General features: G+C 50.6%; 1 protein-coding gene across 5 annotated transcripts in view; it reads right to left on the bottom strand.

The window, feature by feature from the left end:
- Positions 1–20,135, bottom strand: part of SLC8B1 (solute carrier family 8 member B1) — a 31,495-nt gene extending 11,360 nt beyond the window's left edge. For 4 of the 5 annotated variants that reach the window (XM_033408731.2, XM_033408734.2, XM_033408735.2 and 1 more), the window contains exons 1-12: positions 19,935–20,135; positions 19,387–19,541; positions 18,509–18,758; positions 8,983–9,135; positions 8,841–8,893; positions 8,634–8,691; positions 8,412–8,517; positions 8,163–8,330; positions 7,138–7,245; positions 4,399–4,458; positions 4,042–4,172; positions 2,405–2,546 (exon numbers count right to left, since the gene is read on the bottom strand). In XM_033408731.2, coding sequence (XP_033264622.1) covers positions 2,405–2,546; positions 4,042–4,172; positions 4,399–4,458; positions 7,138–7,245; positions 8,163–8,330; positions 8,412–8,517; positions 8,634–8,691; positions 8,841–8,893; positions 8,983–9,135; positions 18,509–18,724 — 1,195 coding nt within the window. In that variant the 5' untranslated portion in view covers positions 18,725–18,758; positions 19,387–19,541; positions 19,935–20,135. The remainder of the gene's footprint in view (positions 1–2,404; positions 2,547–4,041; positions 4,173–4,398; positions 4,459–7,137; positions 7,246–8,162; positions 8,331–8,411; positions 8,518–8,633; positions 8,692–8,840; positions 8,894–8,982; positions 9,136–18,508; positions 18,759–19,386; positions 19,542–19,934) is intronic. The other variant, XM_033408732.2, reaches the window with a different exon arrangement.
- Positions 20,136–24,715: the final 4,580 nt, after the last annotated feature.

Raw genomic sequence — 24,715 nt, 5'->3', positions numbered from 1 at the left:
CTTCTTTCGGCAATCCCATACGCTCGACAGAACGTGTCGAATGAATGAGGCGGCTTTTCTGTAGATAAGGCCACTCTCTCACGAGGCTCTGCCTTCCGTTTCATCCTCCCGTTTATCATCACAGCACTAGCAGCTGTCCACCTGCTATGCCTTCACGAAACAGTACCTGATAATTCCACAGGAATTTCATCCAACATAGATAAAATTCCATGTCACCCCTACTATACCATTAGAGACATCTTAGGTGCCTTACTACTAGTTCTAGCATTACTAATATTCGTTTTATTTTCACCCAACTTACTAGGAGATCCCAGCAAACCCCCTCAACACACCACCACACATTAAACCAGAATGGTATTTCCTATTCGCATAGGCAATCTTACGATCAATCCCCAACAAATTAGGAGGAGTCCCAGCCCTCGTCATTTCAATCTTAATCCTAGCATTTATCCCAATACTCCACATATCCAAGCAATGAAGCATAACATTCCGACCTCTTTTTTTTTTTTTTTGGTACGCGGGCCTCTCACTGTTGTGGCCTCTCCCGTTGCGGAGCACAGGCTCCGGACGCGCAGGCTCATGGCTCATGGGCCCAGCCTCTCCGCGGCATGTGGGATCTTTCCGGACCGGGGCACGAACCCGTGTCCCCCGCATATCGGCAGGCGGACTCTCAACCACTGCGCCACCAGGGAAGCCCAACATTCTGACCTCTTAGTCAGTGTCTGTACTGAGTACTAGTGGCAGACCTATCAACACTAACATGAATTGGAGGACAACCTGTAGAACACCCCTTCAACATCATTGGAAAGCTAGCATCTATTTTATACTTCTTTCTAATTCTAGCATTAATACCAGTAATCGGCATCATTGAAAATAATCTCCTAAAATGAAGAGTCTTTGTAGTATATTTCATTACCCTGGTCTTGTAAACCAGAAAAGAAGGACAACACATCTCCCTAAGACTCAGGGAAGAAGCTTCAGCTCCACCATCAGCACCCAAAGCTGAAATTCTACTTGAACTGTTCCCTGACATTTTTTAATGGGACATTTACAGGATTATTGAGTACTGTGTATTAAAATGACCCATTTTTACCATAAACTGCTATGTACATCATGCATAACTGCGCTGCTCCCACAGTCTGGGGGTTCCATCCAGTGCTCGGCCCAGAAGCGGGGTCACAAATGCATTAGCCTGGACCAGCTACCACTAGATGGTGTTGGGGCAGGTGGACAAGACACTAAATATCATAGAATCACATCTCAGGAAACGGATTCCTTCTTCAGTTCTCTCACTGTAACAAATTTAAATACCTTAAATGCATTGGAAATGATGCCAGTTTCCTGCTGATGCAAGTGATACAGATTCCTTTCCAATAAATTAAAAGAAAAAAGAGCTGATTTGAGTATCAGATATAACAGTTTAGAGTGAGAGAAAAAGCAAGGTCGTTCCTGGATGACTAACGCTTGGGAGCCCCTCTTTTAAGAAGCCACAAGGATGGTGAAGCCAGCCCGCAGGCTGGAGAGGCCGGCCACAATGAACCAGACAGCTGGTACCCATAGGGGGCGCCCTTCCCAGCTCTGGGGCCACACCGTGTCCTGATGGACGCTCCTTCCCTCAGTGCCTGTGTCCTCCCAAAAAATGGAGGAGAAACACAGAGAATTTGGCAGGCTTTTCATCCAGACACTCTTTAGCAAAAAAGCCACAGCCAGCCATGCATTTGCTACCAGAGCCCTACCTCCACTCCAGGAGATGCCCCTGGGTTGAGGGGCAGGAGCCCAGATGACAGAGAGAGGAATGGGCAGCATGAGATACTAAGGTCAGACAACGGGAAGAACCTATGTAGCGGCAGTTAGAAGACACCCGACAAGACTGGGTGTTGCTTTAGCCAGAGCAGTTCAGAAAAGGAAAGCCTGGGGCAGGCGGGGGAAGACTCAGTGCCAGTGGGGACCGGCCAGGTCACACAAACGAGTGAAGTAACCCACCCAGGTCACCCAGTAGGCTATGGAGCGACCTGTGAGGAATCACTCAGTGGGCACCTGCGTTGTGTGTGTGTGGGGGGGTGCCCCTCTGCTCAGCTCCAGCCGATTTTGCTTTTAGGAATGTGGCCCAGACCTTCTTGAGAAGCCCAGGCCTGGATTTTGACGTGAAGTCTGCAAATTGTGTAAGGCAGGGGAACGAGCCAGGGGGCTGCACTTGGTCCCAGGGCCACCAGTGTCCAGCCTCCATGTGGAGCCAGTGGGCCTGGACCAAGGGACTGTGGGAGACTGGTGTCCTTGATGGCACAAGCACACATTAAGTGCCAGGACTGCCCCTCTGGCCCAGGGTCCCCTGGTGTGGCTGAGAAGAAAACTCGGGAGTATGGGGCAGAGGGAGGTGGGCTGGCCTGGGGGAGGGGATACTCACAGGCCCCCGACTGCAGGGTCAGGACCAAGAACAGGGGGCTGATGACCAGGTGCAGGCAGTTGAGGGGCCGCTTCCAGTTCCCATCCTCCTTGTCGGGGTCCATGACGGGAACAGTGAGGAGCAGCAGGAACTCCACGGGCAGCTGTCAAGTGTGGGAAGGCAGCGAGACCTGTGCTCGGCTGGCCCCACCCTGAGCTCAGTTACTCAAGAACACGGCTGTTGCTAATAGAGCACCCACTGTGTGCAGGCCCCAAAGTGCCGGGATTAGCCTCCTACTGCTGCTGTAACACGCTGCCACACACCGAGGGCTAGTACGGCACCCCAACTGCTAATCCTGACAACGCTGTGAATAGGAAGTCTAATTTTCCTACCTTTCAGGTAAAGAAACTGAGGCCCAGAGAGGTTAAGAAACTTTGCCAAAGCCACACAGAAGGGTATATGAAACCAGGATAGAGGGGCAGCTCTGACTAACCCCACACCTTGTGTTTTCAGCCGGTAACTAAACCACTGATAACACTTACGGAGTGCTTACTATATGCTAAGCACCAGAGTCAGCCCTTTACATATATTAGTTCATTAAATTGTCACAATCACTGTAGTAGGCTGGATATGGTTCCCAACTCTTCAGTCCCTTCCTGTAACAGAATTAAACACTCCCACACTTTGTCAAAGGACTAGAGTCTGCAGAATATATTTCCCTGTCCCACTGATGTTGAACTTGGCCATGTCACTTGCTTTGGCCAATGGGCTGTTGGTGAATGTGATGTGAACAGAGGCATAAAATGTGCTTGGAGAGTTTGCCTTGGTCTTTTCTGCCAAGAAAAGAGCACACTCCCACTGGCCCCAGAATGAGATGGGGGGCAGACCTGAACCACCAACCAGAGTCACCCTAGATGACTTATAGGCTCTTGAACAAGAATAAATATTGTCATCATAAGTTAATGAGATGTTGGGGGGTTGTTTGTTACACAGCACTGTTGCAGCAATAACTTACTAATATAACCACTCCAGAAGAAAGGTACTGTCATTATACCCATTTTTCAGTGGAGATAACTGCAGCTCAGAGAGATGAAGTGACTTGCCCAAGGTCACGATGTAGCCAGAGCCACTGTGGGGTATAAATATAGTTTATTATCTACCCCTGGGTCTGAGATGGCCTAAGAGGTATCCACGTTGGAGGGCTGTGAGGTGATACCCCTGACTTTTTTGGTCTGGGTGGTGGAAAGCAGCTGCAGTTGTGCCTCATGTAAACCAGCCTGGATACCCCTGCCCACATCGAGACCTCAGGAGACATTTAGCTCAGGGAAGCAGTGGGGATCAGAAGAGAGCAATCTCGGCCTCATTTGGACTCACTATGACCCACTCCCTCTCCATCCCAGTTCCCTGCCCTCACCTGGTCAGGAGGGGTCCCCATCTCCTCTCTCTCTGTCCCTGAGAAGATGCTCTCATTCCTCCATGGGGGGAAGAGCCCCAGCTATGCTCCATGACTCAGTTTCCCCATCAAGTCCCAGCTCATCTATTTCCCCATCAAGTCCTCAGCAGAGGCCGACTCTCCCCTCATTGCTCTGGAGAAGGTTGAGGGGCAACTGTCCTGTGCTGTCATGAAGCCAGGAGCCTGGCTCAGAGTCCCCCCTTACCTTGAACGCCTTGAGGGCCCTCCAGTACACTGGCTTGGTCCTCCACTTCCTGTAATTCAGGGGGTTGAGGGCCTGCAACAGGATCTGAGCCGTGGTCTTCTGGTAGAAGAACAGCGGCCGGTACTCCTCACCTGGGGGTGAAAGGTGGGAGGGGCAGCTGTCCATGGCTGGCTCAGCCTCCGGGAAACCCTCTTCCCTCCCCCTCCCACCAGTCCCCCCAACCCTTGGGAAGAAGGAAAAGCCCAGGGCCTGGTAGGGGTGCAGGTAAACCCGGCCCAGAGCTTAGCCGAGGTGGGACCTGGATGGCCCCATCTCCCCACCTCTCCATCCCAGCCAGGCACAGGGCACTGGACTCACCGTAGTCATAGCTGTTGGTATTAGAAGACACCCGATCCTCCTCGGAACCTGACAGCATCTCTGTAGGAGAGAGGGGAGTTTCCCATGAGCCAGCTGGGGCACCCAGACCCTCCACCACTGTTCTAGGGTAGAGCACCTCTGGACAGGACAGTTTTCAGGGTGCAAGTGTCCAGGCCCTCTGTACTTTGGATTTCTCAGCAATCACCCTGCATGCTCAGAAATTCTTACAGATTGAGGAAGTCTAACTCACAAAACATTTTCAAATGTAATGAGGCAGCCATAATGCTAAATTGAATAAGGGTGTTTGAAGACATAATTGAAACACCTACTGACTTCAATTTTGTACCTTTCAGAATTTGGAACCCATCATATTTTTCTTTTCCAGTTGCAACTTTTCTCGGGAGTCCTTGGGAATGATTAGAGGACTGAGCCTGTAAAGAAGGGCTTCCTAAAAGGAAAATGGCCTTTCTCAAGTGAGGAGTGCTAGTCCTGATTCTTCCTCTGTGTGACTTTGGGCCCTTCTCCAGGTCTCATTTTCCCCTTCTGTTCCAGCCTGGAGGCCTATGATGGGTTTAAAAGACAGCACAGGGTAATATGTGCTGAACTCTGAAGGCTCAGTTGATAAAGAGGGCAGAAGAGGAAAAATCGTGGTAGACTTCCTGTAGGAGTCACCAGCACCTGTGTCAGGGCCCCAGGGATTTGAGAGGTAATGAGATATAGTCTGGCCCTCTGGAAGCCCACAGTCCAACAGACGGAAATACAAGCAAATTAATAACAGAATGGAGAAATAAAGGCTGTGCTGGGGACAGTCTGAAAGCTGTACAAGCCCAGAAGGGACACCTGGGGTTCTCTGCAGAGCTCCCTCCAGGCTGAGTCCTTAAGTCTTTCAGAGGAAGGGCACACCAGGGAGAGGGGACAGCACACGCAAAGGCCCAGAGATAGCCAGACGGAGCATAGCGTCTTCAGGGACACGGGGGTAGCCCTGCACAGCTGGGGCATGGAGTTTGGGGTATGAAATGAGTCTGGAGAAGAAAGCTGAGGCCCAGCACAAATGGCAGCAGATCCAGTGCAAGGTTCTCAGGCTCACACGCTGAAAGGGACCAAGCACATCACGGGGCCAAGTGAAACAGGCTGGGCGGCAGAATTCTGGTTTTCCAATCAGGTCTGCAACCAACCCACCTCCACGTGTTGGGGCTGACGACAGAGTGGTGGGGACTGGGGCAAACTGGGGACCCACACCTTGTCCTAAGAGGGAAGCCCCATTCAGTTCTAGGCATTGTGCCAGGCAGGGATGGAGGACCAGATGGTCTCATGTTTCAAGAGAAGTCACAATTTATATCAAGTCTTTTCATTTTAAGGACTTCCCTGGTGGTCCAGTAGGTAAGACTCCACGCTCCCAATGCAGGGGCCCCGGGTTCGATCCCTGGTCTGGGAACTAGATCCCACATGCCGCAACTAAGAGTTCGCATGCCGCAACTAAGAGTGTGTATGCCACAGCTAAGAAGCCTGCATGCTGCATCTAAGAGCCAGCACAGCCAAAATAAATAAAATAAATAAATATTTTAAAAATTAAAACAAAATCTTTTCATTTTAAATCTTGGCCTAATATTTTTTAAAAGAACACACTGGTCACACCACAAAAAAACAACACTTCTGTACAGAAGAGGTGGTCTGTAGGTTCCCAGTTGTGGTCTCTGGCATTGTGGGTAGGGGGATGGCTTTTGGGGTCTGAGGAACAAGGGTCAAGTCCTGGTTCTGCCCCTCTCCAGTACCTATGGCCTGGGAAGAATTTGACTTCCCTGTTTCCTCACCCAAAAAGACGCTAATACTATAGGCCCTATCTTACAGTCTTACTGAAAAGAATGAATTTGATAATTTAATAATTATTGACAATTATTGATAATTTACTCAATAAATTGTATATGTGTGTATGTACTTTGTATTTGTGTGCTGTATGTGTGCGCTACGTATATATTTGTATATGTGTCTTTGTATATGTGTGTGCATGTTTATATATGAACTTGTATACATGTGTGGACTATGTGTATATGTATTTGTGCACGTGTATTTATATGTGTGTTGTGTATGCCATATATGTATTTGTACATATGTGTATTTGTGTGTATATTTGTGGATGTAGATGTGTGTGTTTGTGGATATGTGTGTGCATGTATTGTGTGTGGTACATGTATTTGAGTATGTGTGTTGTGCATGTATTTGTGTACATGTATGTAGCATGTATGTGTATATATTGTATATGTGCGTGTATTTGGGAGTGTGTGCTATGCACGTATTTGTATATATGTGTGGGCTGTGTATGTATATGTATTTGTGAATGTGTATTTATATATGTATATGTTGTGTATGTGCGTGTTGTATATGTATTTGTGGATGTGTGTGTTTGCAGATATGTGTGTGCAAGTATTTGCGTATATGGAAGCATCTGGATTTCACCCCGACGGTAGGGGGCGCATTCCTGGACGCAAGTGGTGACAGCTTTTACGAAGATGTGCCCTGGCAACAGGCAGCAGCATGAAGAACCAGTGAACTTGGACAAGCAGGTGATGATGAGGCTTCACCAGCACAAGCAAAAGTGCAGAGGTGGGACCCTGGTCAAGTGAGTAGAAAAAGTAGGAGATGGGCACTGGCAAAGGCCTCAAGAGACACAAGGCAGCAGTGAAGGGCAAGGAGGGCGCCAGGCCCACTGGTGCTCCCTTGGGGGCTCCATTCAGACCTTACCTGGAGTACCTGGCACGGAGTAGACCAAGGATCTCCTCTGCTGCCATTGGTAGATCCAGGTGCAGAGAACCACAGTGACCACGTAGAACACGTAGAAGCCCAGGTAACCTGCAGACAAGGGCACACTGTCACCAAGTGGCATCCTGGCCACAGGGCCCAGAGAACAAGAGCTGCCAGTTCTGTCACTGGGGCCTGGTGGCGGTGGCTATCTGTGTAAGCCCAGCCCAGCACCAGTAGGCAAATGGCCATTTCCTGGAGCCCCGCCCCCTCCCCACCACCAATCTGGCAGTCAACGGTGGGTGTAACGCCTGGTATAGACAGTGGCCTCTAGGACACAATTCAAGTGTGAAGGGTCGGTGTCCTGCTCTGTGGTCTGGGAGGCTGAGTCCTGCAGACTGCATCACCTGAACCCTGGCTGCCCTGGGTCCACCCACGGAGCCCTGACAGCAAAACAGAAGGCAGTAGGGGAGGGTCTGGGGCGCTTCTTCCCTGCTCCCTCCCTGCTGTGGTACCCTGTCTCCAGCAGGGACTGTGACCCTCCATAACTGTCACTCATGTTGGGTGGTCCCAGGTCTGGGCCTGTAGCCCTCAGCAGGCTCCAGGCACCCCATTCTCTGCCCCTTCAGGGGCTCCCACTGTTGCTAGTCCCTGGTATCTCTGCATCTCAGCATCCCTTGTTGGCTTCCTTAACCCTCTGTAAATTGTCCCGCCATTCATGTCATTTGAACCATCTGGATGGAATGGACATGCTGCCGGGACCCTGACGGCCACAGTCAGCATCCTGGCTGTGCTGCTTGTTAAAACCTGAAATTGTGAAAATTCAGAACATCACCCCGACTCTGCCCTGCCCTCTTTGGTTATCCGAACCACGAGTCCCCTTTTTTCGCTCAAGCCACCTTGAGTAGGGTTTCCAACATCTGGAACCAAAGGTGACTCTGTGCCCTGCTGACCACTCCCTCCTGTGCCCCCATGCTTCCCACGCATCAGCCCTGGGATGACCCCACACTGGTCCTGTGGCCACTCACCCAGGGCCCATGCCAGCGTGACCCTGCCGCAGTAGAGTGCAGTGAAGATCAGAAACACGGCCACCATGTAGAAAATGATGTCCCTGAGGAAGGGCCTCGAGGCTGCTGTGAAGGGGTGCAGGATGGCGATGCCACCAGCCACCACGGTGGTAACCAGCACGCCTGCGCCTGGAGGAGAGGATGCCAAGCTTGGTCTACCCTGCGCCCCCTCCTGTTGCCCCACCCCACCCTAGCCGGGGCCTCTCGTACCAAACAGTGCCCCAAAGGCCAGGCCGGCTGTGCGCGGACCTGAGAAGGCCACCAGGGCGCTGAAGATATCCGGTGCCCCGTTCCCAAACGCCAGGAAGGTGACGCCATGGGGGGAGCATGTCAAGGGGCCTCAGTGCAGGGGCCTTTCCTGGCCATGAGCTGCCACCCTGTCTCCCAGCCACCCGCCCTAACTGCCCTCCATCCCTCGGGGACAAAGGATACTGCCACATTGTGGGAAAGCTTGAGTGTGGTCGAAATGGCTGACAAGTTAGGGCAGAAACTATGGAGAAAAGGCAAACAGTGAGTGTTTCCACAATGAGTGGCTCCTGCCCCCGTCCTTCCCCCAAGCCCAGGGTCACCCCAATGTCAACCTCCTGGGATTCCATTTTCCAATCTATAAGGTGGATATGAGCCCAAGGCCAAACTCACAACTTTGCCGCGGTGACTCCCAGAATCAGAAACAGGTAGAGCAGCCAAAAAGCCTGGGTTGGGGGGCCGGAAAGGGAAAAGGGCATTAAGTCCCGCCGGGGCCACCAGCCCCTCTCACCAGCTCCCCGGAGCGGGGCCTCACGTAGAGAGTGACGGCCAGAGGGAGGAGGTCGGGTGGGAAGTGGCAGAAGATGCCTTCAAGGTAGTCCAGGTAGCCCCCTTCACAGCGGCAGTCAGGGTTGGAGCGGACGAAATCACAGCGGCTAGAGGCATTCAGGCCACACACTTCTCGACACTGTGGGAAGGGAGGGGGGACATCAAGGTCCGACACCCTGTGGTTGACTGGCCCAGCCCCACCTAAGCAGTGAAGATAACCTCCTTCATCCTGGTCTCTAAGCCTCCCAAGGCCTCCAGGTGCCAGCTGCACACTTTAATTTTTAAAAATAAACTTGTGTTTGAAACTAACCCAAGTAAGTCCTGAATAGGTGTATTTAAAATGAAACAAAAAGAAACAATACATAAAGATTTCTAAATTCTCCCTTCTCATCCCTGTCCTCCATGATCCCGCCTCTCTCCAGATGTCCTACTATGATCAGTTTGAAGCAGACCCTTACAGACATTTCTCAGTTTAACGATATTTGTATATACATCCTAGTATACAGTTTATTTCATAGAAATGAGTCCATCCTGAAGCTCGTTTCTGCAACTTAACTTTTACCACTTCACGTATGTGCCATGTATTGATATATTGATGCACATAATGATGAGGAGGATGATAAAAGTCAAAACATTCTGAGGGATTTCTATATGCCAGGTACAGTGCTAAGAGCTTAAAATGTACCTCAATTAATCTGCACAATGATCTTATGAGGAAGGTACTACTAACCTGCCCATTATACAGATGAGGAGACTAAGACACTATCCCAGGGCCCACTCAGTGGTAGAGACAGAGTTGGAACCCAGGCAGTTTGAGGCTCTAGAATCCCTGTCCTTAACCGTTACCACCCTCGCCACCCCCTGCCACTGCAGAGTCTCAGGATTTCACATCATGGATGATACATAGTAGACGTAACGTTTCCCTACTGATGGGCAGTTGAGTGTGTCTACTTTTCATTATTACCAAAATCAACTTCCTTGCACATGACTGAGTACATGTGAGAATATTCTGTCAGGGAGAATTCTAGAAGTGAAAGTGCTGAGTCAGAGAGTATCCCAGTCTGAGTTCCTCCAGAAGCGACCCAGAGACAAGGATGTCTAAGCAAGCAGAATAGTTGGGAGGTGTATAGAACACAAGCACCAAGAGGGAGAAGAGACTCAGGGACGGAAATGCAACCAGTGAAGGCTGGTTGAGATCGTTCCCACCATGGGCTGGTAATCCCAAGGGCAAGGGAGCTGGGGTATTTATACACCAACTCCTATCAGTCATCAGGTGAGCACTGCCGGGGAGGGAGGTGCTAGGTCCCCAGCACTTCTGGCCTACCATGCTTATGGGTGGTTCTGAAAAAAGATGCTGGGAACTCGAAGTCCACAGAAGCCCACCAAAATGGCAGAGTCCAAAGGATATGGGCGGGGCCCTGATAGCGTCTGTTGCAGAGGGAGAAACATCTTAAACATTTGATGGATTTTGCCAAAAGACCCTCCCTAAAGCTCTACTTAGACACACTGCCACCAGCAATGGGAAAGGAGTTTACACCTGCACCCCTACCGGGTTAGGGTGGCTACCGTAAGTCCGGTTCCAGCCAATGTAGTAGGAATCTCCCTGTTGTTAAGCTGCAAGTCCCGGAGGACAGTGAAGTGCTCTTTTCGTGTGTTAATGGCCATTTGCATTCCTTCTTTAAACTGCTAGTTTTTTCAATTGTTTGCTTCTTCTTATTGATTTATAGAAGCTCTTTATATAATGGATATTAGGCCTTTGTGAGGTTATGCATGTGCTTAGGCATTGCCTAGAAGCGCCCCCTTCTCAAACTTTATGTTCAAAAGCTTTGTCAGTACCACCTCACACACATTAGGATGGCTACCACACAAACCAAATGAGCAAAACCAGAAAATAACTAGCGTTAGGGAGGATGGGGAGAAATTGGAACCCTTGTGCAACTGTTGTGGGTGTAAAAATGGTGCAGCTGCTGTGGAAAACAGCACGGCAGTTCCCCTCCCAAATTAAAAATACAATAACCAGTACCAGGGATGTAATGCACAAGGTGATAACTGTAGTTAACACTGCTGTATGGTATACATGAAAGTTGTTAAAGTATTTCCTAACAGTTCTCATCACAAGGAAAAAAAAAACCTCTTTCTTTTCTCTCTCTATGAGTTGATGGATATTCACTAAACTTATCGTGGGCATCATTTCACAATATACGTTAAGTCAAATCATTATGCTGTACAGCTTAAACTTATATACAGTGCTGTAGGTCAATTGTATCTCAGTAAAACTGGAAAAAACCCCAGAATTACCATATGATCCAGCAAATCTACTTCTGGGTGTATGTCAAAAAGAATTGAAAGTCAGGTCTCAAAGAGACATTTGCACACCCATATTCATGGCAGCATGAGTCACAGTAGTCAAAAGGTTTAGAAGCAACCCAAGTGTCCATCAATGGATGAATGAAGCAAAACGTGGCATATCCACACGATGGACTGTTATTCAGCCTTAAAAGAGAAGGAAATCCTGACGCAGGCCACAACATGGATGAACCTTGAAGACATCATGCTAAGTGAAATAAACCAGTTGTAAAAAGACAAATACTGTATACGTAGTTCTACTTATGTGAGGTAACTGGAATAGTCAGACTCAGAGAGACAGAAAGCAGAATGGTGGCTGCCAGGGGCTGGGGGGAGGGGGAAATGGGGAGTTGTTTAATGAGGAGAGTTTCAGTTTTGCAAGATGGGAGAGTTCTGGAGGTGGATGGTGGTGACGGTTGCACAGTGTAAATGTTTTTAATGCCGCTGAACTGTACACTTAAAAATGGTTAAGATGGTGAATCTTAGGTTATGTATGCTGTATTACAATTTTTTTTTTTTTTTTTAAAAAGCTCTGTCAAATCACAGTTCCACACCCTCCACAAGCCTTCTCTGAACTCCCACCAATGCCAAACTGGAGATGAGATTTCTTGTCCCCGAGCCCTCAGGTCATCTCCTCATCCCTTGCTTACTGGCTCTCTACAGACGCCACACTGACCCACCGTACCTATTTCACGCACTGTTCCTTCTGCCTGGTACACCTCCCTCAAAAGACCACCATTCATTCATCCTCCAATTCTTAGACGTTTCTTCCAGGAAGCCTTCCCTGATCACCCCCAGCGTAGGGCAGATCCTCCAGTTATAAGCTCCCATCACCCTCGGTCTTCTCTTACAAAGCACTTCTCGTGTTTTGAAATCCCCAGTTATTTGTAGGATCACAGACTTGTTTTAATGTCTGTCCCTCCCACCAAAGTCTTGCACACAGTATGGCCTCATAATTGTTTTGCCACACATTGTGCTGGACCCCAGCTCAGTCTTCAAAACAGACCTAGGGGGCTTCCCTGGTGGCGCAGCAGTTGGGAGTCTGCCTGCTAATGCAGGGGACACGGGTTCGAGCCCTGGCCTGGGAGGATCCCACATGCCGCGGAGCAACTAGGCCCGTGAGCCACAACTACTGAGCCTGCGCGTCTGGAGCCTGTGGTCCGCAACAAGAGAGGCCGCGATAGTGAGAGGCCCGCGCACCGCGATGAAGAGTGGCCCCCGCTTGCCACAACTAGAGAAAGCCCTCGCGCAGAAACGAAGACCCAACACAGCAAAAATAAATAAATTAATTAAGAAACTCCTACCCCCAACATCTTCTAAAAAAAAAAAAACAGACCTGGTACAATTGTTTCCACTTCACAGATGAGAAAACTGAGGCACAGAGAGGCAAAGTGACTTGCACACAGCCTACCACTGCTAGCTGGTTTCAAACTCAGGTCTCCCTGAAAGTTACTAGCTGAAGTTCTTGGGGAAACAGCTCAACTGAGCAAGGGCAGCCTCCTCTTCCTGCCTTCTTTCCCACCTCCTGGTCTTCACGGTCAGCCAGGGAGGACGCAGGGAGATGGTCCCAGCCCAGCTCGTCTCCATCTCCCTGACAGCAGAGTGAGTCAGCAAGGCGGGTCCCCCAAATCTGGTCTCCAGAATCGCATTTCTCTGCAGCCTACCTGCCCCCGTGCCCCAAGGTGGCCATCCCCTCCCTCGAAGCCCATCAGGACCTGAACCCAGCTCTGCCCAGGGGTGGTAGAGTTAAAGGAGCATTGCTCTGAGTCTGGGGTGGGTGACTTTTCAGACCATCTCATTCCCTTCTCATCCTCTTCCCTGAATCACTAAGGACACCCAGGGAATCCAGAGAGGGTCAAATATTTTCCCTTCTGTGAACAAGTTTCAAGGGCCAGGCTGGACAGGAAAGGGTTGCAAACTCAATGCCTTGGGGGCCAGGCAGATCATATAAATGTCTAAAACCACCACGGCTGCTGGCAATGGTGGTGAGCTGGAGGGTGCATGCCCTGCTGAAAGGCATCCAAGTTATAAAATGAAAGAAAACCCCTCCCCACACCGCCCAAAAAACTGAAACCCAAACCAAAATCATAGCAGCTAGACAAGCCCGTGGGCCGTCAGTTTTCAATCCTATACCAGTAAGACTGGTATGGGAGACAGGGTCAGCTGAGAGGAAGAGCAGTCCTGGGTCTGAGACCCAGCTTTGCCACCAGCTGGCTGGGTGACCTTTAGCAGCCCCTTAAGGGGTCTGGGCCTTGTTCTCCTCACCTACAGAGCGGCGTTCAACAAACCCACTCTGGCCGCTGGCAGCTTGGCGCCACATGTTTTGTTAAGTGCTTCTCCACACTCCCTTTATTACTGAATATCAGAACGCACACCATCAAAGTCCACGCTGGCTCCATTAAGAAGCCAAACAATTAAACAACTTCAATATTAAGGGGACAATTTTAAATCGTTTCTATTTTGTTAGTTGGGGCCCAACAAGAAAGGCTTGGGGGCTTCCCTGGTGGCGCAGGGGTTAAGAATCCGCCTGCCAATGCAGGGGACACAGGTTCGAGCCTTGGTTGGGGAAGATCCCACGTGCTGCAGAGCAACTAAGCCCGTGCGCCACAACTACTGAGCCTGTGCTCTAGAGCCCTCGAGCCACAACTACTGAGCCTGTGCTCTAGAGCCCACGAGCCACAACTACTGAGCCCGTGTGCCACAACTACTGAAGCCCGCGTGCCTAGGGCCCGTGCCCCGCAACAAGAGAAGCCACCGCAATGAGAAGCCCGTGCACCACAACGAAGAGTAGCCCCCGCTCGCCGCAACTAGAGGAAGCCCAGGCGCAGCAACGAAGACCCAACGCAGCCAAAAATAAATAAATAAAAATATTTTTAAAAACTAAGAAATTAACATTGGTACAATACCATTAATTAAACTATAGTAGGATTAAAAAAAAAAAAGGGCTCAGGTTTTCCCTACCTAGATGCCCTCTCCAAATGTTGTTCCTTGCAGCCAGTGGCCCCTCCTTGTGCAGGTGCATGGGCAGTACGGGGATGGCTTGGGGGATGAGGGGGCTGGGAGGGACATGTGGAGTTACAAGCTCCTGGTTCATCCTCCCTGGCTGAACAGTGGTCCCTAAAGATGTCCAGGTCCTAATCCTCAGAGCCTGTGGATATGCGACCTTACATGGCAAAAGGGACTCTGGCAGGGGTGATTAAATTGAGAGTCTTGAGATGGGGGGATTATCCAGCATTATCTGGAGGCCTTTAAATGTAATCACAAGGATTTTTTTAAAGAGGGAGGTGGGAGTGTCGGAGTCACAGAAAGAGACGTGATGGAAGCATAGGTCAGAGAGTCAGAGAGAGAGACTGAGAGAGATGCTACGCTGGTGGCTTTGAAGATGAAGGAAGGGGCCACAAAATAAGGAAGGAATGTAGGAAGCTGCTAGAAGCTGGAAAAGGCAAGGCAATGGACCTTCCCCTGGAGCCTCCAGAAGGAACACGGTCCTGCCCACACCTTGATTTTAGTCCAGTGAAACCCATTTTGGGCTTTTGACCTCCAGATAACAAAAGTGTGCTGTTTTAAGCCACTACGTTTGTAATAATTTGTTACAGCAGCAACAGGAAACTCAAACACTCGTCTAGAGTCAGTTAACTGCAGACACTAAAGAACTCTCAAAGACTTCTCACGTTCTTAACCTCATTTGATCAGCCCCCCAAAGAGGCACTGTAGATGTGACCTGGGGCTACAATTCCACTCTCCTACGTCCTGTAGCTACACCTCCTCCTATTTTCCCAACCCTGCAGCTGGACCCCAATAGGGCAAGTTTTCAAAGGGGTGGAAAAATCACAGGACTCTCACCAGGACACCAACCCAGGAGCAGAAAATGAACACTGCCATTTCCCAAAGGCCCCATGGCCTTGTGACAACTGCTCAGCAAGGCTGGGTGGTCCAGTGCGTATGAGGAGAGGGCTCTGGAACCATGCAGGCTGGGTTCAAATTCTCCTTCCCTACTCATAGCTGTGTGACTTTGGACAACTCACGTAACTTCTCTGTGCCCCAGTTCCCTCCTTTATAAAATGAGGCAGCGGTCGGCAAACTCTTTCTATAAAAGGCTAAATATTTTCCCCTCTGCAGGCCAGACAGTCTCTGTTGAAACCATTCCACTCTGCTTTGTCGTGTGAAAGTATCACCTGCAATAATAAACAGGCATGACTGTATTCCAATAAAACTGGACTTACGGACACTGAGGTTCAAATTTCACAGTTTTCATGTGTCACTTAATAGTGTTCTTTTAAAAAAATTTTTCAACCATTTGAAAATATAAAACCCATTCTCAGCTCCTGGACTACAAAACCCAGCAGTGGACCTAATTTGACCTGTGGGCTGAAGTTTGCCGACTCCTGAAATGAAGGATTAAGTGAGTTAATCCATGTGCTTAGAACAGTGCCTGGTACACAGTCAGTGCTCAGTAAAATGAGCTTTGATTACTCTTTTTTCCAGAGGGGAAAATTGAGACTAAACAGCTCCCTGCACCTGTTAGCTTGGGCCCCTCCACCCCCCCAAGGGTCAGCCCCAAATGTCCAGCCTCGGTCAGATCTGTCCTAAATGGAGATTTTTTTCCAGACCCTCCTCTTTCCCGAAAAGAGTGTCCTGGAACCACTGGCCCCTGGTGGTCTGATGCCAAACCTGTCCCTGGCCCCTGAGGCCACACTTGGGCCAGCCCGGGCTTAGGGCATGGGGCACTGGGTGGCCCAGCAGAACCTTGTCTTCTACTTCCCCTCCAAAAATCTTAATTTGGACCCCTTCCCAAAGCTGCTACCAGCATCTCACCGGATCGCTTTGCCAGCCTACTCTCTGCCTCCGCCCTTACAGTTGATTCTCCCACAGCAGCCAATGGGATCCTTGTAAAAACTGAAATCAGATCACGTCCCTCCTGTGTTCTAAATCCTACCATGGCTCCCGTCTTACCCCTAGGAACGGGCCAACTTCGCACAGCGGTCCAAACAGCCCCAGGCGATCCGGCCTCCATTACCTCTCCTGTCTCCTCTCTCATCCCTCACCCCCAGCTCACTGTTGCAGAGGCCTCTCAAAGTTCGTTTGTGACACGTCATTCTGCTCTTGCCTCAGGGCCTTTGCACTTGCTGTTCCCCTAGATCTTTGCAAAGCTTCAGGTCTCTGTCCTCAGAGAAGCCTTCCCTGACAGCCCGAGGCAGAGCGGCTACCCCTCTCCATCTCACTCCATCACAACCCACCCTGTTTTGTTCTCCTCATCCCCCAGTGAAATACTGTGGATTTACCTGTTGATTTGCTTCTCATCTGTGTCCCCCACTAGAGTATAAGCTCCATGAGGGCAGGAACTGAGCTTATCTGCTCCCTGATTTACCCCTCACGTGTGGCACTGTTCCTGGCACGTAATAGGTGCTCAATAAATATTTGTTGAATGAGTGACTATGCAAAAGGACCTAGGTGAGGAGTCGGTGGCCTTTCCCAGCCTGCAAGCTGGCCAGACAGCAGCCAGCCAGAGGCTGGCGGGACTTCCAGGAGGGCAGCCACCTGTGTCAGTCCTGGGAGGCAAGTGAACCAGAGGGGAAGGGTCTGGATTCAGCATGAGGCAGCCACGAGTTCACATCCTGGCTCTGCTACTTCCCTCGTGGCCAACTTCCCCTCCCTGAACCTCAACGTCCTCACCTATAGCACAGAGATAACCATACCCATCTCAGGGGTTTGGGTACAGGACTTGATGAGCTAGGCACATTGCTGGCCTAAGTGCTCAATAACTCAGAGAGATTATCTGACACAAGCCACAGTTAACCCCCGTTTTCCTGCCCCCAAGAGGCAGCAATTTTATAACCACAGTAACCACAAATCACTTGCCCATCTGTAGAACAGGCATAATTACCTGTCTGTCTGCCTCGAATCATGGGCATGAAGGTACTCTGCAGCCCCAGAAAGCTGGTGTGGGCGCTAAGCACTCTCAGCTGTCAGTTCAAGTGGGGAGGAGTTTGTTACTCCGCTTGTTCTCTCACTGAAGAGAATACAAAGAGAGAACTCCAGCCCCGTGCAGCAGGGGGTCATCTTGAGCAGCCTCCTGCCTTCAGATTTTCACTCTGGATCCACTGTGACCTCTCCTCCCCTTACAGATATCAGAACAGAATGATGCAAGTTCCGTTTGGCCTGTCTCAACGGCCCAAACCTCCCTGCCTTGGGAGGAAGCCTCCTTGCTCTCACCAAGCATCCCCACTGCTTCTCCATTCATACAAGTCAGTGGCACTACCATCCTCCTCCACCCCCCCACTGCTAAGGCCAGAAATCTGGAGCCATCCTTGACGCCTCTCTTTCTTCCACCACCATGCCCCTCCATCTAAGCCATCAGCATACCCTGCTTGTTGTGCCTCCAATACTTCCTCCAAATCCCACCACTTCTTTCCTATCTCCCACTACCACCATTACCTGGCGAGCTGCAGGAGCCTTCCCACTGTTCTCCCCGCTGCCACCCTCAACCCTCTCAATCCATTCTCCCCAGAGAAGCCAGAGACATCCCTTGAAGAAATAAATCAGATCTTGACATCCCCCTGCTTAAAACCTTCCACTGGCTCCCCACAGTCATAAAACAAATCCTACCTCTTAGCCTCAGCCTATAAGGTAATCTGACCACCACTACATCTCCATCCCCATTCTTAACACTCTCCCCCTCACTCACCCTGTTCCAGCCACTCTGGCCTCCTCACAGCTCCAGAAACTAAGTTTGTCCCTGCTTCAGGGCCTTTGCACGTGCCTTTCTCTCCACCTGGAATGTTCTTCCTTCTGATGTCTGTATAAGTGGCTTCCTTTCTCCATTCAGGGCTTGGCTCAAAGGTCCCTTCCTCACAGAGGCCATCTGTGACCCCCCCCCAAGCTGAAATAGTTGGAAATACTCCTTCTTCCTCACAGCCCCCACCCTCCAATATCACTTTATCCCATTATCTGCTGAGCACGTAGCATCTTACCACCTGAAATTTACATGCTTACTTCTTTATCCACTCTCCTAAGAGACTGCTGGCTCCGTGAGGGCAGGGATTTTTGTCTACAGTCTACGTGCCCTGGCATATCCCAAGGTTCAGCTCACATCTACTGCTACACAGTAGATGCTCAATACATACTTGATTGGCTGAATACACGCCCACCTGATGCCAGTTTCCCACCTGGACACTCACATCTACCACGGGGCTCTGGTTCACACCCGAGGCTGGAAACTGGGAGCTAATGCGGGTCCCTGCAGATGGGCCCCCAGCCCCCGACACTGTCTCCACCATCAGCAGCACACAGACCCAGCTGAGCACCCAGTACAGATTCAGCAGTCCTCTGGCCACCAGCCCCCAAGGGGCCTGGCCCTCACTCTCCGCTTCCCCTTCTGTCATGTTTCAGTTCCAAACAGCTGGCACCTCTAGTGGCCTGTAGGGTAGGGGTGAGAAAGACGAACAGTGTCACTGAAGACTGCAGGACCCAACAGGAGGGGCCTGAAAACTTTTTCAGCTGAAGAACTGCCCCTCCTCCTCCCCACACCAACGGAAAGCCCAGGTAGGAGCCCACATTCCGGATGGGCCTGAATCATTTAGCATGCAGATTAGATAGCCCTTCTTCCTGAACCCCCAGTAGTGTTCCCATGGAAACCCAGGCTAATAACTGCCCTGATGGGGAAATCAAGGCCCAGGAGGAAGTGAATTGCTCAAAGTCACACAGCCTGTCAGCAGCAGAGCTGAGCTGGACTTTAGCATCTGTGTTTTTCCCTCAACACCAGGGAAAAACCAGCTTTGTTTTTCTTCCAAAGAAATTAAACTGGAAAGAAAAAAAAAAGTCCCCGGCACACTAATTTTCTTCTTTGGCTCTTCCACATGTTGTAGTTGAGCATGTTTTGTTTTGCCTTCAGGAAAAGCAAAGCCCAGAAAACAACAAAGCCCAGATTTACCAACGTTTTTCGGTAAATCTTTGCTCAATGTCCCGGCAGGGGCAGGAGGGGGAGGACGCGGCTCTGGGGGAAGAAAAGGGGGCACAAGGGCCTGTCTCAGCACTCTTTCCTCACCTGTTGACAGGCCCTTCCCTCCTGCTGTTCTCTGTAACTGCACTTAGCACTGACTTGGAACCGGACTCTCCAGGTCTGCAATATAATCTCAGCCACGAACGAGCTGTGCGGCCTTGGGGAGGTCACTTCATGTCTCTGAGCCTCTGATTCCTCATCTGTAAAATGAAGACAAATGCTGGAGCATCAGAGCAAACGATAAGGGCTTAATCAGGGCTCGCGCCTCAGGTGTTCCCAACTTGAGGATCAGCACGTGTCTCCTATTTATTGGCCGCCGATTTCTCGCACTCATTCACAAGGGAGCATTTATGGAGCGCTTCACGTGTGCCTGTCCGAGGTCAGGAGTTCAGACGCTCAGATCTGCACACCCGACAGGAAGGGGCAGGGGCAGGAAACTGGGGTAGTAATCACTTTTGCGGCTGCACTTTCTAGGTGCCAGACCACGGGAACGTCAATGTACTCCGTTTCCCAATCCGGGCGGATGTTGAGAAGCTGAACTCCGGGCGCCAGTCCTCCCGCGGCGCCCAGGCGGGCGGGGAGGTTCCTCTTACCTTGCGAGGAGCCTCGGACCAGCAAACTCCGCACCTCGACCCCGCCGGGCTTCGCAGCCTTTCCAGTCCCTGCCCACCGGCCCGAGCCGCCCGAACTTCTGCTCCTGAAGCCGAGAGCCCGGGGTTCCCGCCTGCGGCAGTGTCCTAATCAAGCCCAGCCGCTCAGCCCTAGTTCGGCCTCCGCTAGCCCGGCGCCGGCCTCGCCCCTTATACAACCCGCCCAGAGGACACTCCCCCAAGGGCTCGTCCCGCCTCTTCCCTTAAAGGCACAGGCTCCCTCGAGGTCTGTCGGTTCTGTTTTCGCCGCTAAAGCAGAAGCTGAGATGAAACCTGGTGGGTATAAACAGTAGGAGGCCGGAGAGGTACATTGTAGGGTGAAACTAGAGGGTTCTGTTCCCGAGGGACGGGTGGGTGAGACGGCGTCAAAATGCTTCTGGTAATCAGTGGTGATAAGAAGTATTTGAGGGGCTTCCCTGGTGGCTCAGTGGTTGAGAGTCCGCCTGCCGATGCAGGGGACGCGGGTTCGTGCCCCGGTCCGGGAGGATCCCACATGCCGCGGAGCGGCTGGGCCCGTGAGCCATGGCCGCTGAGCCTGCGCGTCCGGAGCCTGTGCTCCGCAACGGGAGAGGCCACAACAGTGAGAGGCCCGCGTACCGCAAAAAAAAAAAAAAAAAAAAAAAAAAAAGTATTTGAGAAGATCCCAGGCAGGGAACGCTCCGCCTTACACACAAAAACTCTGGCTGTGCTGCCTCCCTTTGAGAGATCTCCTAACTGGGTTCAGCATTTCCCTCTAGCAGGGTGGCTTTTAAAAGAAGAATATGGGGCTTCCCTGGTGGCGCAGTGGTTGAGAGTCCGCCTGCCGATGCAGGGGACACGGGTTTGTGCCCCGGTCCAGGAGGATCCTACATGCCGCGGAGCGGCTGGGCCCGTGAGCCATGGCCACTGGGCCTGCGCGTCCGGAGCCTGTGCTCCGCAACGGGAGAGGCCACAGCAGTGAGAGGCCCGCGTACCGCAAAAAAACAAAACAAAACAAAACAAAAACAACAAAAAAGAAGAATATGTCAGGGAAATCCCCGGCAGTCCGGTGGTTAGGACTCCGAGCTTCCACTGCAGGGCCCACGGGTTCGATCCCTGGTTGGGGAATTATGGTCCCGCAAGCCGCGCAGTGGGGCTGAAAAAGAAAAAAAGAAGAAGATGGCAAATAAGTCAAAACAGGGGAGTTAGTCGATCTACTCGCCCTGACGGATATAGCCCCCCCCTCCCCAGTTTCCTAGCCTCCGGGGGAAGTTCTGGTCGCCTCCGTTTTCCTTCTGTTGGGGTGGGGAGGGCACCGAGGCTGGCACTGGGGATGTTGAGGCTGAGGTCACGCTCCTCCTCCTCCAGCAGCCCCACCCCCACTTCCACAGTTTGCGCGCATCTAATCCCACCACCTCCCTCACTCAAAGTCCGTCCTGCTTCCTCATCACCTTCAGCACCGAGGCCCAGCTCTGAGCCCTCTGAAGGGCGGTCGAGGCCCTTTAGCGTCCAGTCCTAGCGCACCTTTCCGACTTCATCTTTTATCCCCACTCTAGCCCCGGAAGCGGGGGACTTACACACGGCCACACCGCTGCTCCTTCTGAGCCCCCTTGCCCGGGATGCCAGCCTTTGCTTTTTTTTTCTTTTGCTGTACGCGGGCCTCTCACTGCTGTGGCCTCTCCCGTTGCGGAGCACAGGCTCTGGACGCGCAAGCTCAGCGGCCATGGCTCACGGGCCCAGCCGCTCCGCGGCACGTGGGATCTTCCTGGACCGGGGCACGAACCCGCGTCCCCTGCATCGGCAGGAGGACTCTCAACCACTGCGCCACCAGGGAAGTCCCAGCCCTTCCTTTTTCTACCTGACAAACTCTTATTACTCATGTGCCAGGCCCAGCTCAAATGCTACCATCTCTGGGTGGTCTTCCACCCTCCTCCCTGCCAGCCCCCGCCTTCCTTACCTTCCAAGCACTCTAGTTGCCCACCCTAGAGAGGACAACTGTGGTCTCTGTGGTGACCACCAACCCTGTGGTCTAGAGCACGATATCTTTGGAATCTTGGCATATAGATTACAGTGATTATTACAGAGTATAGCCATGTAGATTACAGTGAGTGTCCGCGTGCTTGTCCCATTTAATAGCCCTGTGGGGTGAGGGCTACTGAGATCTCCATTTCACAGAGAAGGGAAATCGAGGTTCAAGGAGATGAAACGACCTGTCCCCAGGACACCCACCGGGAAGTGGCAAAGATTTGCACCTAGGTCTGTGTGACCCCAAGTGAGTCCCCTTCACCACCATGGGCTGAGTGTCCTACATCACTCAGAGGTAAGGCTGGATCTGTCTGACATTCAGCCTCCCTATTCAGAAGGCCCACGGCCTGGGTGATGTCAACTGAAAAAAATGCACAACAGTTGAGTCTTGGTTTTATTGGGACCTCACTGAGGACTATAGTCAGAGAGACAGCATCTCAGAAAGCTCAGAGGAACTGCTCCAAAGAGGTCAGGGAGAAGCCAGTATATATATAAATTTTTTGGCTGGGAAATACATGTAGTCAAGCATACATCTCCGTAAAAGATTACTGCTAATCACTAAAATCAGACATCTCAAGTTAATGATTTTAGTGCTTTTCTATGGATGGGAAGATGCAAGAATCTGGGGTCATTGAAATCCTTCCCTAGATATGCATGTTGACCATCTGGAGGCCATATATCCAAAACACAGAATACTTCCTCCTGTTTTTCTCCATCCTGAATTCCCCTCAGGGTATACTGGAGGAGGGCAACTATAGCAGTTGATGACTAGATCCTTGTAGAACTGGAATGAGGCAACACTTTTTCTTTACAACTTAAAAATAATAAAATGGACAAACAAATGCCCTCCATTTAGGTTAAAAAACAGAGCTATCAGTACCTTAGGGGTCCCTTAAATCACCATCAACCTGCTGACTGTGTAAATCACTCCATCACTATAAGTGTAAAACTTAGTTTTATACACGTATTTATTCACACATATAATGTATATAATGTATCCTCTATAAGATATTTATATATAATACACATAATAAATACATTATAATGTATAAAATGTTATAATCTATGATATATATTATATATGATTATATATACTATAGATTATATAGTATATATAATCTATATAGATTTTATATACCTATTTATATAGCTTTACCACTATATAAGTATTCCTAAGCAATGACATTTGTTCTACCTGTCTTTGAAGTTTATATAAATCAGGGCTTCCCTGGTGGCGCAGTGGTTAAGAATCTGCCTGCCAATACAGGGGACATGGGTTCAATCCCTGGCCTGGGAAGATCCCACATGCCTCGGAGCAACTAAGCCCGTGCGCCACAACTACCGAGCCTGCGCTCTAGAGCCCGCAAGCCACAGCAAGAGAAGCCACCGCAATGAGAAGCCTGCGCACGGCAACGAAGAGTAGCCCCTGCTCGCCACAACTAGGGAAAGCCCCCACGCAGCAACGAAGACCCAACGCAGCCAAAAATTAAAAAAAAAAAAGTTTATGTAAATCAAATAGTGCTTTCTCTATTCTTAGGTGACTTGCTTCTTTCTAGCACCATCCTGTTCGTGAGCTTCAACCCTGTCGTCTGTGTGGTGACAGTTTGTGCGTTTTCCGTGCCGTGTAATGAACAGTTCATGGCAGGACTACGTCAATGTTTATCTATCCATTTTTCTGTTGATGGATATATGTGTGTTGTTACCAGGTTTTTGCTACTGACGGCATCTTTTTAACACATCTTATGGTGCACTTGTAAAATAATTTTTCTAGGGCATTGTGTCGGTCACTGTTCAACCAGAGAAACAACCTCAGTAGGAGACCCACGTTAATAGGTCCGTCATGGCTTCCCTGGTGGCGCAGTGGTTGAGAGTCCGCCTGCCGATGCAGGGGACACGGGTTCGTGCCCCAGTCCAGGAAGATCCCACATGCCGCAGAGCGGCTGGGTCCATGAACCATGGCCGCTGAGCCTGCACGTCCGGAGCCTGTGCTCCGCAATGGGAGAGGCCACAACAGTGAGAAGCCTGCATACCGCAAAAAAAAAAAAAAAAAAAAAGGTCTATCGCAAAGAATCGATTTATGGACTGTGGAGGCTGGCTAGGCAAGTCTGAAATTCACAGGATGGGCTGGTTGGAAACTCGGGGGTACCAGCCATCCTCAGGCAGAACTGCTTCTTCCAGGAAGACTCAGCTCTGCATATAAGGCCTTTCAACCAATTGGATCAGGCCCACCCAGATGATCTAGAATAGTCTCCCTTACATAAAGTCAACTGATTATGGACTTTAATCACATCTACAGAATCCCTTCACAGCAACACCTAGCTTAGTGCTTTTTTTAAAAAAAAAAAAATTATTTATTTTTGGCTGCGTTGGGTCTTCGTTGCTGCATGCGGGCTTTCTCTAGTTGTGGCGAGCCGGGGCTACTCTTCGTTGCGGTTACACGGGCTTCTCCTTGTGGTGCCTTCTCTTGTTGTGGCTCGCGGGCTCTAGAGCATGGGTTCAGTAGTTGTGGCGCACGGGCTTAGTTACTCCCCATGTGGGATCTTCCTGGACCAGGGCTCGAACCCGTGTCCCCTGCATTGGCAGGTGGATTCTGAACCACGGTGCCACCAGGGAAGTCCCTAGCTTAGTGCTTATTGAATAACTGGGGACTGTAGCCCAGCCAAGTTGACACATAACACTGACCTTCACAGTTATAAACCCGGGAGTGGGATTGAAACAAAAGGAGTCACAAGTGTGCATCT

Source organism: Orcinus orca, chromosome 15, assembly GCF_937001465.1.
Source record: "Orcinus orca chromosome 15, mOrcOrc1.1, whole genome shotgun sequence".
NCBI lineage: Eukaryota > Metazoa > Chordata > Mammalia > Artiodactyla > Delphinidae > Orcinus > Orcinus orca.
The sequence above is the reverse complement of the archived record's forward strand: the minus strand, read 5'-3'. Positions and strand labels throughout refer to the sequence as shown.